Consider the following 16,144-nt stretch of genomic DNA (forward strand, 5'->3'; position numbering starts at 1 on the left):
TGCAAATCTTCCCCCTGAATATGACTGCAAAATCTTTTAAGCAGCGGAGATCTGACATTTTTATGATTTTTTGAAATATTTTCAAAAATTTTGAAATGAAAAACTTAACAAAACTTGACAAAATTTAAACTGTAGGATTTAAACAAACTTCGCCGAAATTGCAATTCCCAATCCTATTGTTGGATGTTAGCAGGATGCTAGCAAAAACTGCAAACCTTGAGCGCAAAGATGTCTGCCCGAATAATTTGAACTTCATATATGTGACGTTTTATAATTTTTTGAATTTTTTTTCTAAGTTAGACTTACAAAAGCTCACGAAACTTGAATTTAGCAACCCTATGACAATTTTTTGTCAAATTAAATTATGGATTTGCTGTTTTTGCATCCAAATGTGTCTGCTCAAGCCCTTCAACCTCCGATATATGATTTTTTAAATAATTTTTTGAAATAATTCATTTATTTTAAATTTGAAAAACTTCACGAAATTTTAATTTTAGACAAGTTCCTAAATTTAGTTAGGTCCACGAAGAGTTTTTATAGGCTTGGTAGTAGAACAAAATTTTTAGGAGAACATGATTCCCATTTGTTTACTTGTGTTTTTGAAGATTTCTTAATTTTTTGGAACCCATCTTTCATGCTTGTTTTTTACTGAGGCTCAACTATCATACTTGTACCCAGGTTCAAGCTAAAACTTATAGAAAAGATCTCAAAGAATTTTTGCTTTCTGCGAGCCGATTGATTAATGAAACGTGCTTGCTAGCTTAGAGTAAAAATTAAAGGCGTCCTTACATTATCCAGTCGGAAATTTTTTTTTATTTGTATGAACAACTTGTTAACAAATCACTTGGTATCATGGTTCATTAGGAAACACTCATAGTCTGGAGGCAAAAAGTACGACTGGGACGGCAATGGTCCTAGGCACAATCTGATCAGGAAATTTTTTTTTCTAAATAGGAAGTTTTCCGTTTCAAAAAATGTCGGCCTAATAGTTGTCTGCTTATATTTTGTCGGCATAGTCGCTTCATCTTAGAATTGTTTTGTTTTTCTTGTAAGGAATTTACATTGTTTTTAGTATTATGATTTATTCCTTGATTTTGGGTTTTTGCCAACTTTGAGTTTGCATGTTTTTCGTTTTTTAATTTTTTTTCGCTTTAGAACATAATTCGTTCCATATGATTCCGGTTTATTTTCGGACTTAATGACCACCAAGGGAAACGTGATTTTTATGCTCTCCTTCAGATTGCACAAAAAGTTAAAAATCTTAGAGTATAATTTATAGTTTATTTTTCGTGACAATGATCGGTTCCACGGGAGTTTACTCAAAATCTACGGGAGTTTACCCTGCTCAGTTGCTGATCGATAATTGTTTTTTTTTCTAATCTAATGCCTTTGATTGTGTTTCTGGGCTGTTTTTTTTAAATGTTTTTTAGTTGCGTTTTTTTGAATTTTGAATTACAGGCTCTCCTGTCTGTCTGCAAACTTGCAATGCTTTTTATCTGGTATCGCAAGAAGTGCAAAATCAAAATGATTTCTTTTTGTTTTATGGAAACGATGTCAAAGCCTAGTTATCTTTGGTTTAGTTTCTTTTGTTTGAAATTTGTATTTCCCGTAATTACTTCCGGGTGGCGCCTGATGTTTTTGTTTTTAATTGCATTTTCAATTTTTCAGGATGAAATCAATGTTACTTTTACTTAACTATGCGGATTGCAGTTCCGCCTCTTTTTTACAATATCAACTTTCGTGTTTTTTTGGAAAGTCTTAAAATTTGTTCAGGCTCAAATTTACTAACTTGCGGTTTGAGTTTCAAAGTTTTTTTAAGTTAAAATCATATTCTTTGTTAAAAATAAGGAAACTCCTATATCGAACAACATATAAGAAAAGATCACGAAAAGCGTGATCGACTTCTAGTTTCGAAAACGCAATTCAATTTTCAGATAATCTTACTTTGCGGTTTTTACTTTGGGGTAATAATTGTTTGAAAGTTTTCAATTATTTTAATTTTGAAAAACTTTTAATTTTGAAGGAACCCGCCTAAATTTAAAATTTAAAGTTTTAAATTTAGACGGGTTCCTAAAACAACTTGTACTTGCTGATCCAGTTTTCTCAAACTAGTTAATTTTATCAAACTAGTTCCTATCATATGGTCTAGAAAATCAAAGAGCTTTAAGGTTATCTGTTTTCTTTGAAACTCGAAAACTGAGTTTAAAAAAATTATGTCAAAATACTTCTTTTGTGTTTACTTGTGTTCATTGAGTCTTTTCCAACTGTCTGTTGGCTAGTTAGAGTCGATGAACATATTTCAGTTTCTTATGTAGGTCGAGATGATTTTTTTATTTTTTTTTGCAGGAAAAATCCTAAAATTTGTTCAGGCTCAAAATTTGTGGTTTGACTTCTGATTCCTTTTTATGTTCAGTTCATTTTCTTTGTTATAAGGAAGTAAACTCCACCATCGAACAGCAAACTGTGAAAGAATCGAAAAAATTGTTCGCATTTAATAAACCGCAAACAAAATATGACACTTAAAGACACATGGACAGGACTTAAATGTTATAAACACATAATCTTTGTTCGCAATGGTATCAGACTTCGCACGTAGACTTCTCAATTGGAAACCCACAATCACTGTTCCCACTGATATCGAACTTCAGACATTTCGAACTTCAGACTTCAAATTGCGGAGCAAAAAAATAAAAAAGCATTTGCTTGGCACTGCAAAAAAAAGATCAAAACTCAAGCTGAACGCTAACAAAATAGAAGACAAAAGATGCCGTATTATGGGAGTTGTCAATCAGGCTGGCGTTTTTTTACCTTGGGCCATCTCACAGACTCAAAATGATGCATTACCTACTATATGTTTCTTTTATGCAAGAGTTACTTTATCATATAGTTTATGGGACACATCAAATGCAAGATTAAGCAAAATAATTTTGATGTAAAAGCAATATTTTTAATAGCCAAACTGCGCAAGTTGTGAATTGTAAACGAATTTCGCAACAAGTCAAAACCAAAGTTGTCGCGGAATCCGCAACAGTGCTTTTTTTCTTTGATCTTCTTTACGTTTTGGATCCCACAAACATTTTAAACACTGTACCGCTCAAAATTGCTCCAAAAGCAGGCAAATTTGCGAAATCCACAACAGTATTTAAGAATTCCGGAACCGTTTGGAATCTACGAACAAATAATTAAACATAAGAGTAGAAAATTCAAGTTGTTGCTGAAATCTCAAATTGTGAGCGTAATCAGCAAACTGTAAGCGGCATCCGCATGTTGTATGCGGATGCCAGTAATCTATATAGTTACAAACTGCATTTTTTATTTTGAATAAGATTTTATGTATCATCAGCAAGACTTTCCGACAATTCAAGCTTATTTACTGCCAACAGTTCAAATTTGCCAGCTAATTCTTGAATATTTAAAGAATGAACACTTTTCCTATCGAGAATACTGAAAAAATGCACACCTTTCCGATCTCAAATACTGAGAACTGAACAATTTACTGGTCACAAATACTAAAAGAACGAACAGTTTTCCGATCTCTAAAAAAGAAACAAAGAATACAAACTTAGGTAAACTATTTCATGGGTTATAAGGCTAACTTATCATTATTTTTCACTTATTAAAAACACATTAAGTTCACAATTTTAGTTGAAGAATGACTTAAAATTTGTTATTGGACCCCCTAACTATACTTAAGTTCTTGCTTTTATAATTTGCATTTGCTGCATAATAACTCTAGCTATAGCCCTTAATTGTAAGATCGATTTTGCAGCAAATTTATTTAAAAAAAATTGAAAAGTTAAATTAAAATCAAAATCTTAATTTTCTGTTCCTTATTCTTTTTTCAAATCCATTTGTTTATTCACTTTGGTTCTTCGTGCTTTGCCAAACGTTTTTACGACATAGCTCCTATTCAGTTCCTTAATTTTTTATACAATCGCGGGTCCGAATGAGATTGCACAGGAAGTAGTGGTTGATTATTCTTTGAGGCTTGAAAGAATCCAGCGCAAAGTTAGAACAAGATTTGTTATCGACGCATAGATGTCACAATTCCAGACATAATAGCTTTGAATGAACTTTATGATAGGTAAATATTTTGACTCAAGACAATAAAAATGTAAAAAATTGCTGAGTATAAATCTCTTCTAACTTTTCTTTGAAACTAAACCTCAGAGTTTTTTTAGCTGGTCTTCTAGGCAAACGTTTTTGTTTGCATAGAGTTATGATAAATTTGACCAAAAATTAGTATACTGCAACCATTTTGACCCAATAGCGGGCCGTTTTGACTGTGACGTTTTGAATTTTTTACTGTATTCAATTGGAGCAAACAAATTTTTTGACTGTGCTTGATCTAAGGAAACTTTCGGAGTGCGTTGCAACGAAACAAATATTCTCGAGTGCATTTGGCTGAAAAAATGCGTTTAGACCAAGAATTTTTTTGAATTATCAAATGCACTCGAAATTGGGGATTTAGGCAGTTTTGTCATTCTGTATGCGACTGTATATGCGGTGAATCACAACAAAATGACAAAAATTCAGCAAACAATGTTGAGTTCGTCAACATAAATTGTTAGTTTAGATCCGAAGTGGAGTATTTTTGGATAGAGTACACCGTCTGTTGGTCAAGCTATCTTATTTTCGGCCGGATAGATTCGTGCAACTTCTTAGTCTAATACCGATCTTAATTAATCTTACTGTTATATTTCCTAGTCTCAATAGATCTAGTATATAATGGTATTCTTGCAAGATTAGAGAAAGAGGCAACTGAGTTCCAAGTTGTATTATATTTTCTCTGGCTGAAACCGTGAATAGTTTCAGCTTTAAAATTTATCATAAGTTTTAATAATGGATCATGATTGGTTAGTTCTAATTATTTTACAGTGATGAATTTTAATGTATATAATAAAAACCTTAAATACTTCCAATTTTTACTTCTCATATTGACATACCAATCGAGACCGGGCCCAATTTGTTTGCTGAAAGGCTTAAAACTTTAAGATTCTGAAAAGTGATTTTGGTTTGGAGTGGTTTCAGTAGCCCATTCAGAGAACTCTACAGCCTCGCTAATCAAACGTGTTTCTCACGGCAAGCCCGAACTTCAGAAAACTTTTTAATCATTTTTTCCCGTTTTTTATAATACAATCTCGGCGTTTCAGGAGAGCTCAGATAACATATTTGGTCAAAATTTCAAAAAGAATTCAAACATTTGAAAATCCCAAATACACCACTGGGTACAAGTCCTGTTGTTGACATTGATGACAAAGTGACATTTGAAGCATTCTCCTGGCATGCTTTTTGTGTAGTTAATTGATGGTACGATGTATTTTATCCATTTTTATGGCTTATTTTGGTAATATGTATGGCTTGTTATTGATAGTGTTTTCAGGTTTTGGTCTTCTAGACTGTATATGACATTTAATTTATTTGGTTTTTGTATACAGCTATATTATGGTTTATACAACTTAATTTTATGTTTTGTCATATGAACCGTCATTATGACGAATGCCTTTTGTTTGTTAAATTTATGCTCAAATGAAAAAAAAACTTTTCAAGTGAAAACATTATTGATTCAGAAATTGAATAATCATAACCCTAGATTTGACGGTTACGATAGGTCAATCGAACCGAACTTAAGTCCGATTATATAACGGAGTACAGCTCGCCAACCCCCACCCATCAAAAAAATCTGCCCCCTACCTACAGTCATTTTTCTCTTTCGGTGGCTATGTTTTGCCGAGAGGATTTCCATGAAATGCAAGAAGTTTTTATTATTTCTATACTACGTTTAACATTGGAAATAGTATTTTATCAACCTTTACTGTCAATGTGTTTTTCAGTATGGTGCAATCCGGAGCCGGAAAGAATGATTTGATGGCTCATGAGCTGGAAGTCAGTCTCAGTAGTGAGAGTGTGTTCGAAATGCACGTAGAGCTCAACTGCTTCTACAATGTGTCTCTCCTAGTGGCAAACTCTAGTGAGTTTCAGGAAGCGCTTTGTTGCAACCGACTAGACTACCTTGTCAACTGCTCATCAGGTAGATGCACTCAAACTAATATGTTCTAAAACTAGGAACTCAAGTCTTATAGTCGAATCAAAACAAACGAGTGTGGCCTGTTTAATGATATTCTCTATGAAATATCATTTTCTAGAAACATGATCTGATAATATCTCAGCGAAGCGAAACTTTGCCAAAATTGATGTCGTTTTTAAGTGGCATCATCATTACTTACATATTTTTCAAACCCATATATGAATGAGGATAATTTTCAACAACAGATTATACAGAAAACTTAACCAGACTTGTTAGTAGTAGCATTATTGTCCTTAGCAACATTTTGAAGGAACCTAATTTATGTTGACCTTGAGGGTTCGTATGCAACTTATGAATTGAAGACATAAACCTCACGAAAGTAAAATAAAACTTTGAAAAATTTTACCGTCTCCGTCATTTAGTTTACACTTTAGATTCATAGCATTAGCTATCATAGATTGCTAAGATTCTATTTACCCACTCCCGGATCAGAATTAGAATTTTCTGCGACATCTATGTGAGTTCGAATCAGCCATATAGTATGATGCTATGACGATGAGTATACAGGGCTTCTCTATTCTTACGTCAATTGCCCAAAATGTTTCATTCAATTCATCAACAAGCGTCTAGTAAAACCTACTAAGAAAACAATTGGGACATCTTCGAAAAAAGACGCTTTAAAACATTGAAAAAATTTCGGAAGATTTCTGCTGCACAAAACAAGAATTATTTTTAGCTCAACTAAAAAGTAACAACTCATATCTCTTTTCATTGTTCCGACTTTCGATACGAAAGTGACGGAATATTTGTGTTCGGGTGGGTTTTTTTTCTTCAGACAAATTTCGACTTTTTAACTAGCCATTTTTGACGGAATTTTTAAAATATCATTGGAAAGGTATTGTTGTCCTGAGCTTAAATTTGAAAAGATATTTCACCTGTGATTATTTTCCGTAATGTTATGGGGGTTTAAAGATTTCCATTTTGGCCATTTAGGGACAATTAACGCGCGATGTATTTCGCGCTATTAACGCGTAAGTGGAGAGTTAATCCGTCTTAGAAATTGTTCCAAATTGGTTGAAAGAAGCTTATTTGCAACAATTGATTTGTTACTAGGAGCAAAGTTTATCATTTTGTACTATATAAGGCGTGTGGGGGGATGATTTTCATTAAAAACATTTCAAATTTTATAAAAAAAGTATTTTTCATTTTAGTTAATTACAATTAATTTTCTTATCTTATTACAGCTCCATAAACCTTAAAAGGCAGTCGGAACATTCAGGGCTTCGCCCTGATACGAGCAGTCTTGTTCTATTTGGCGTATATTGGTTAAAAGGTATAAGTCAGTTAGTATTATTTCAGTATTCAGAGTATGAGAGAAAAACAAATTGTCAAAACAACGAAACGTAGGATTTAACTTACAGAAGGTTATAACATAACCTTAATTGTTCCGACTTTCGATACGAAAAGAACGGAATATTTGTGCTCGGGGTGGGTTTTTTTCTTCAGACAAATTTCGACTTTTTAACTAGCCATTTTTGACGGAATTTTTTTCATCATTCGAAAGCTGTTATTGTCTTGAGCTCGAATTTGAGAAGATATTTCACCTGTAATTATTTTTCGTAAAGTGACGGGGGTTTAAAGGTTGCCATTTTGGCCAATTTGAGACAATTAACGCGCGATATATTTCGCGCTATTAACGCGCGATATATTTCGCGCTATTAACATGTAAGCGGAGAGTTAATCCGTCTTGGAAATTGTTCCAAATTGGTTGAAAGACGCTTATTTGCCAGGATTGATTTGTTACAAGGAGTGAATTCTATCCTTTTGTACTTTATATGGCGTGTGGGGGATGATTTTCATTTTAAAAAAATCAAATTATACCCAAAAAAAATTCATTTTGTTTTATTTCATTTAATTTTTTAATGCTATTACTGCTCCATAAACCTTAAAAGGCAGTCGGAACATTTAGGGCTTCGCCCTGATACGAGCAGTCTTGTCGGTTTTTTTTTCATATCTAAAGTCGGAACAGTAACACCTATGTGTAAAATCTGCGAACGGTTCTGTCAAGAACTTGAAAAAAGCTACTCGTTCTTCCACAGAATTAGTTCAAAAAAAAACTTCTCAAGCCACAACTTGCTTTTCAAATCATGATCCAACAATGAGAAAAATTTCAAAAATTTTAATCTTTTTCTATCTAAAACTCAAAAAATATATAGATGGACTTGATTTTTGTAAAAAAAAATGAACAGTAAAAATTTTGAGAATCTGTATTAATTTGTAGCTGTGAACAATTTTTTGCGATTGATCAAGGTGAAGCATGAAAAACAAAGTGGGCTTTAGACTGAAACATTGAACAATTGACAATGAGTGAAATCAAACCAACCTTAGTGGGGAGATTTATTTAGTCTTTAAATTAAAAAAAAAAGTAAAGCAACGCTAAATTGAAGGTTATGATAGAAAAAAAGTGTTCCTAAATGCAAAAATTTGGTCTTGCCTTGTCGTGAAAGTTATTTTATTTGAAAATCTCTAAAACATATTTTTGTTTTATAAGTCAATTTTCTTCAGCCTACCTCAAAGGAAGTGTAAATTTTAGGTAGGTTTAAAAGATGAAAAAAGACTGAGAGTTTCAAAAAAGAGTTTTCCGTTCCAGAAAAAAAACTAACGCATGAAAGGTATAAGAAATCAGTAATATTACTAAAAACCTCTAACAGATTTTATCAAATGTCTCAAAAAGAAAAAACAGTGGAAAAGTTTCATGAAAAAAACCGCCGAAAAATTGATTTAATTCAACTATCTTTTTTTAATTGTCCTCTACGGATCACTAGCCGTGGATTTTTCCACTGTTTAACTAGTTTCTAAATTCACATCCAAAGATCACCTGCATAATTAATTATTTTTTTACAATGTTTTACTGTAATAGTTTCATGTGAAAAAGGACTGAGAGGTTGCCATTTCATAAAACCATATCATACAGTGCCGGGATGGAGAAAAATTTTCATTGTTTTGAAAATTGTACTATATCCAATAACCATGTAGGCAAAATTACGTCTAAGTACAGGGGCGGATCTAGGATTTTCTCGAGGGGGGCGGATTTTCAAAAAGAAATAGAAAATTTTGACGACCTTTTTTTTGAGCTCTCCCAAAGCACTGTTTTGCCCATATTTTGGCAAAATTTTCTGCGCCGCAGGCAAGTTTTTGAAAAAAAAATCGAAAAAAGCGTATTTAGGCACTTTTTGGAAAATTTTGACCAAAAAATTGCGTTTTTTTTTGGGCGCGCGCTCCCCCCTCAAAATTAGTAAATATTGGCGCCAAGGGCGCCTTTAGAAAAATTTTAGGGTCGGTCGGCCAAAAATGGATTTCTTAAAAAGTACCAAAGGGGGGACCCTTTGGGTCGGCAGGGTGTCGAATCCCTGAGGGGAGTGGGCGTCCGCACCATCCCCCCGCACCCCCCCCCCCTAAATCAGCCCCAGTCTAAGTATCTTTATTGTAAAAAACTTTCAGAAGGATAAAGTTGTAGAACACCGCCGGGGAAATTGCTCAATCAGTAACCTAAATTGAACAAAAACTGGCTATTCGTTTGCCGCATATAAATCAAAACTGGTAAGTCGCAGCGCGGATTCGAAATTTACTTTTGGTTTGATATCATAAACAATCAAATAGGTGTGTATATGAGTGCATAAAGACTACGCTATCCTCAGTTTGCGCACAAAGTTGTAAGATTTCACCGCGATTTCAATCTGCTACATTTTCCATTCTCGAATCGTGACCTTTTTATTAACAATGCTATGTCCTACAACGGCATTGGGTTTTCCCTCAAGACGCTCAAACAACAAAAGAAGTCAAATTTTTGAGATTTCTTGCATAGTTGTTCAGATTTCAAAGTTATGACTTTGAAGAGTTTCCTGAAAACTGGCAGTCTTGTTCTATTTGGCGTATATTGGTTAAAAGGTATAAGTCAGTTAGTATTATTTCAGTATTCAGAGTATGAGAGAAAAACAAATTGTCAAAACAACGAAACGTAGGATTTAACTTACAGAAGGTTATAACATAACCTTAATTGTTCCGACTTTCGATACGAAAAGAACGGAATATTTGTGCTCGGGGTGGGTTTTTTTCTTCAGACAAATTTCGACTTTTTAACTAGCCATTTTTGACGGAATTTTTTTCATCATTCGAAAGCTGTTATTGTCTTGAGCTCGAATTTGAGAAGATATTTCACCTGTAATTATTTTTCGTAAAGTTACGGGGGTTTAAAGGTTGCCATTTTGGCCAATTTGAGACAATTAACGCGCGATATATTTCGCGCTATTAACGCGCGATATATTTCGCGCTATTAACATGTAAGCGGAGAGTTAATCCGTCTTGGAAATTGTTCCAAATTGGTTGAAAGACGCTTATTTGCCAGGATTGATTTGTTACAAGGAGTGAATTCTATCCTTTTGTACTTTATATGGCGTGTGGGGGATGATTTTCATTTTAAAAAAATCAAATTATACCCAAAAAAAAATTCATTTTGTTTTATTTCATTTAATTTTTTAATGCTATTACTGCTCCATAAACCTTAAAAGGCAGTCGGAACATTTAGGGCTTCGCCCTGATACGAGCAGTCTTGTCGGTTTTTTTTCATATCTAAAGTCGGAACAGTAACACCTATGTGTAAAATCTGCGAACGGTTCTGTCAAGAACTTGAAAAAAGCTACTCGTTCTTCCACAGAATTAGTTCAAAAAAAAACTTCTCAAGCCACAACTTGCTTTTCAAATCATGATCCAACAATGAGAAAAATTTCAAAAATTTTAATCTTTTTCTATCTAAAACTCAAAAAATATATAGATGGACTTGATTTTTGTAAAAAAAAAAATGAACAGTAAAAATTTTGAGAATCTGTATTATTTGTAGCTGTGAACAATTTTTTGCGATTGATCAAGGTGAAGCATGAAAAACAAAGTGGGCTTTAGACTGAAACATTGAACAATTGACAATGAGTGAAATCAAACCAACCTTAGCGGGGAGATTTATTTAGTCTTTAAATTAAAAAAAAAAAGTAAAGCAACGCTAAATTGAAGGTTATGGTAGAAAAAAAGTGTTCCTAAATGCAAAAATTTGGTCTTGCCTTGTCGTGAAAGTTATTTTATTTGAAAATCTCTAAAACATATTTTTGTTTTATAAGTCAATTTTCTTCAGCCTACCTCAAAGGAAGTGTAAATTTTAGGTAGGTTTAAAAGATGAAAAAAGACTGAGAGTTTCAAAAAAGAGTTTTCCGTTCCAGAAAAAAAACTAACGCATGAAAGGTATAAGAAATCAATAATATTACTAAAAACCTCTAACAGATTTTATCAAATGTCTCAAAAAGAAAAAACAGTGGAAAAGTTTCATGAAAAAAACCGCCGAAAAATTGATTTAATTCAACTATCTTTTTTTAATTGTCCTCTACGGATCACTAGCCGTGGATTTTTCCACTGTTTAACTAGTTTCTAAATTCACATCCAAAGATCACCTGCATAATTAATTATTTTTTTACAATGTTTTACTGTAATAGTTTCATGTGAAAAAGGACTGAGAGGTTGCCATTTCATAAAACCATATCATACAGTGCCGGGATGGAGAAAAATTTTCATTGTTTTGAAAATTGTACTATATCCAATAACCATGTAGGCAAAATTACGTCTAAGTACAGGGGCGGATCTAGGATTTTCTCGAGGGGGGCGGATTTTCAAAAAGAAATAGAAAATTTTGACGACCTTTTTTTTGAGCTCTCCCAAAGCACTGTTTTGCCCATATTTTGGCAAAATTTTCTGCGCCGCAGGCAAGTTTTTGAAAAAAAAATCGAAAAAAGCGTATTTAGGCACTTTTTGGAAAATTTTGACCAAAAAAATTGCGTTTTTTTTGGGCGCGCGCTCCCCCCTCAAAATTAGTAAATATTGGCGCCAAGGGCGCCTTTAGAAAAATTTTAGGGTCGGTCGGCCAAAAATGGATTTCTTAAAAAGTACCAAAGGGGGGACCCTTTGGGTCGGCAGGGTGTCGAATCCCTGAGGGGAGTGGGCGTCCGCACCATCCCCCCGCACCCCCCCCCCCCCCTAAATCAGCCCCAGTCTAAGTATCTTTATTGTAAAAAACTTTCAGAAGGATAAAGTTGTAGAACACCGCCGGGGAAATTGCTCAATCAGTAACCTAAATTGAACAAAAACTGGCTATTCGTTTGCCGCATATAAATCAAAACTGGTAAGTCGCAGCGCGGATTCGAAATTTACTTTTGGTTTGATATCATAAACAATCAAATAGGTGTGTATATGAGTGCATAAAGACTACGCTATCCTCAGTTTGCGCACAAAGTTGTAAGATTTCACCGCGATTTCAATCTGCTACATTTTCCATTCTCGAATCGTGACCTTTTTATTAACAATGCTATGTCCTACAACGGCATTGGGTTTTCCCTCAAGACGCTCAAACAACAAAAGAAGTCAAATTTTTGAGATTTCTTGCATAGTTGTTCAGATTTCAAAGTTATGACTTTGAAGAGTTTCCTGAAAACTGGCATTTTTTTTGCCTGCAAAAAATTTTTGCTATCAAATACTAAAGTTTAAGATCATTTGCGCCCGAAATTATTACTTCTCTTCCTAATATTCACTAACTCAAACTTGAGTCCTCGTGTACTCAATATCCACGTGCAGAATTCTGGTAGCTGATGTTAGTTGTCTGCAATTGCAAAAAAAACCGTGAACAAGAGCATGCACATTACAATTACTGGGAAATTATTTGTATGATCGAGGAAGGGCAATTTTTTTCGGGAGACAATTTTCAAATATTGTTTTTTTTCATTTCAACTTAAAAGTTATACATTTTAACAAAGATAATTCAGTTCTTTCTATGGAACACCGCAAGAAAAATTATTTTAGTTTTTGAGTTGAATTTTCTACAAGTTGTAGTTGTAGTTGCAAGATCAAGCTTTTTGTGGAGCTGGTTTTACAACTAGGAAGGTATATTAGTTTTACAAATAATATACTCTGGTCAAGTTTCTCTACAACTCAAATATGATTTTGCAATAATTAACTAAGCTCTGAGCAGATTTAGAGGAGAACATTAGTTGTTGACTGCTTAATTGGTCTAGTTTGACTGCTTAATTGGTCGGGTAGAAAAGGGCCGGCTATTTTTTCCATTAAAAATATCAGCTCATTTTTCAGCAAAAATTAGATCAAACTGATAGTTTATGTGGATCGTTCACAATTTTCTCAGCGTTTTTTTTCTAAAACTTCATTTAAAAGTCAAAAGTTCTTTCTAATTTTCTTTTTTGAAGTTTTGGAATAAATTTTTTGTAACAAAGCGGTATGTTGCTTTCACATCTAAGTTTTGCAAGAAACGTGTTCTTTCTCAAAAAAATTTTAGCGACAAAATAGTCTTAGCGTAGTTATGTGATACCTAAAACATTCAACAAAAACTGTGTAATCAAAACAAGATCATATTTCATCAAATTTGAAGCTACAAAAAGACATAAAAGCTAGGTTTGATGGCAAACATCTGCAAAAACTTTATCATTGACTTGAAATGAAGTCAAAAAATTTTACATCTTCTTTTTACAAGCTACGCTCAAAATGTCAGAAATTATTGATAACTAGATAATGCGCCCACAAGAATTTTGTAAGAACTCTTAAAGAATCTTAAAAACGAAAAAACAATAACTTTTTCCATCATTCTCTTACCATGGAACATTAATTTAAACCTTATCATCATATGTTTCCCCTGTTTTTTTTTACTTTACAGACTCATACTCTGTCGTACAAAATAGCACGGAGAACCAAAATCTTACTCCCTGTCTTGATTTTTTCGGATTTATTTTTCCTGGGATTTCTAGGAATTAGTTTTTAGGTAAACAGTTTAAACATATTTCAAGTTTTGGAAATAAATCTTAAGCTTTTTATAGCAAAAAAAGTATTTTTTTTCTCTTTTAAAATAGTCGACATTGATCCGAACGATTGATTGTGTAAACGATTGATTGCTGAATAATTTTTTTGTTTTTCTGCATTGTGTGAACGAATCTTTTGCGTGTCTCTTGCGATCTGATTATAACGTTTTGATTACAGACAACTCTTGCTCTCTTTAACGGAAATAAAAACAGGTGGTTGCAAAACCATATAATTTTGTACCGCTGGTCCCAACTGATGTACGGGAGTTATTACGATTGTTTGTGTTTCCAGAATCAAATGGGAGTTCACTATTATCACATTGGCTTTTGTAAGCCCCCTATGATTTTCTCTGATATATTTTACTCTCATCTTAGAAAACAGTTAGTTCTGAAATCAATTACGGTTATCATTAAAATTAAAATTTGATATCTAGATTTTGGCATTACAGACAAAATATCAAATACGTGTGTACTGAAAAGTTTTAATTTGAAAAGCCAGAACAATGCAAAATTAGTTTCGATTACTTCTTAATTATAGCAAATTTGAATAAGTTTTGTCCAATTGTTGAATAAGTTAAATTCTGGTATCTTGACAGCTTTTCTCTTCTGTACACGCAGATGTTCCGGATCAAAAAGCTCGAGACAAAAACAAGTGCAATAGGCAATTTAAAGGATATAATTGAGGTGCTCGGTTTTTGTTTCGACTTTCTCGACCAAAAATCGTTATGTTTCGACCATCTTGACCAACTTTTGTTATTCTTAGACTTTCTTGAACCAACAAAAAAGTGTTCGACTTTGTTTGATCCAGCTCAGATACGTCTCGACTTTCTCAACTAAAATTCGATATTTTTCGACTTTCTATCACATTTTTGTCTCGACTCGAATCTCTCGACCGACTGTCTCGTCTGACAATAATGTTTCAACTGTCTCGACTTTTTGACGAACAAAAAACTTTTTCGCTGTTTTGTCGGTTGCGGTTGCTCCAATAAACTGATCAAAAGACTTTTTCGGTCTTTCTGTGAAAATACATCTGGTTTAAGCTTTTGTTTCAATGTTTGGACGTGAAATTTAAGATTGTTTGATTTAGCATATTTTATCAATCAAATAGTTTAGATACTGAAACGGTTTCTATTGCGCCTTCATAAAATTTTCTCTTCTTTTATAATAATTCTTCGGTACGAAAAACTTTTAAAAATGTGCTCGACCTATTTTCGATTCTGTTCAAGTCTGCCCGATATGTTTCCACTTTCCCGACCAAAAACGGGGGTTTTTCGACCCCTGCGCTCTACATGTGTTTCGATTTTCTCAACTTTCTGGACTGTCAAATAACATGAGTAATAGTTGAAAATAAACTATAAGAACCTGTAAAACGCAAAATTTTTCCATCGAAAATTAATTGTTTTCAAGTTGAATCTCCCAGTTTTGCTGTTTTTTAATGAATATTGAACTATTGATGTGAAAACTGATATTGAGGATTTTTTGTCAGAAAACTTTTTTTTGCCGCAGGAAACCTTAGAGTTCCTAAATTTATAGGGTTCTCTCTGAAAGTTTAAAGGGTTCTTCTTCTAGTTTTGCGGTTGACAATTCTCCTCAATGCATTATGCAAATTGCTTCCATTTCTTCAATGAAGGCTTTTTACACTTATGCAGCAATAGTTAGAGGGCTTCAAAAACGGTTGAAATATAATCTGCGTGCACATAAAAAAGCAGTTTTTCAAAACATACGTTGACAGTTTTTCCTAGAACAACTATGATTTGAGCATGAAACACAACCCAGACAGCGATCAGCTACTCTTGTTGTTCCGACTTTTGTAGAAAGTGACAGAATATTTGCGCTCGTAGTGCTTTTTTTTTCTCCAAACAAATTTGACTTTTTAACTAGCAGTTTTTCGACGATATTTTTTAATTATTCGAGAGGTATTGTAGACTTGAGCTCAAACTTGAAATTATTTTTCATCTGTGGTCATTTCTTGTAAATTTTTGAGGGTTTAAAGATCGCCAATTTGGCCAAATTGGGATAGTTAACGCGCGAGAGTTTTTTTGCTATTATCGCCTATGTGGAGATAAAATCCGTCTTAGTAAACCCGTTCCAAATTGAACTGAGGCATGCTCTTAGGTCTATTTAAGACTTAACTGTAAGCAAAACATACAATTTTGTACTTTATCTAGCGAGTTGATCAATCGGGTATCTACGATTTTCTCGAGGGCGGGGAGGGGGT

At 33.5% G+C, this 16,144-nt stretch overlaps 2 protein-coding genes across 4 annotated transcripts in view; one reads left to right on the plus strand and one right to left on the minus strand.

Moving 5' to 3' along the window:
- The window catches only part of LOC134839014 (uncharacterized), a 335,027-nt gene that overhangs the window by 214,433 nt on the left and 104,450 nt on the right, over positions 1-16,144 (minus strand). The gene's annotated exons all lie outside the window — the stretch shown is intronic.
- Positions 1-16,144, plus strand: part of LOC134839135 (uncharacterized) — a 30,072-nt gene that overhangs the window by 6,421 nt on the left and 7,507 nt on the right. For both annotated transcript variants that reach the window (XM_063854580.1, XM_063854579.1), the window contains exon 3: positions 5,835-6,031. In XM_063854580.1, the coding sequence (XP_063710650.1) occupies positions 5,835-6,031 (197 nt within the window). The remainder of the gene's footprint in view (positions 1-5,834; positions 6,032-16,144) is intronic.

This window comes from Symsagittifera roscoffensis, chromosome 2 (assembly GCF_963678635.1).
Source record: "Symsagittifera roscoffensis chromosome 2, txSymRosc1.1, whole genome shotgun sequence".
Taxonomy (NCBI): Eukaryota; Metazoa; Xenacoelomorpha; order Acoela; family Convolutidae; genus Symsagittifera; species Symsagittifera roscoffensis.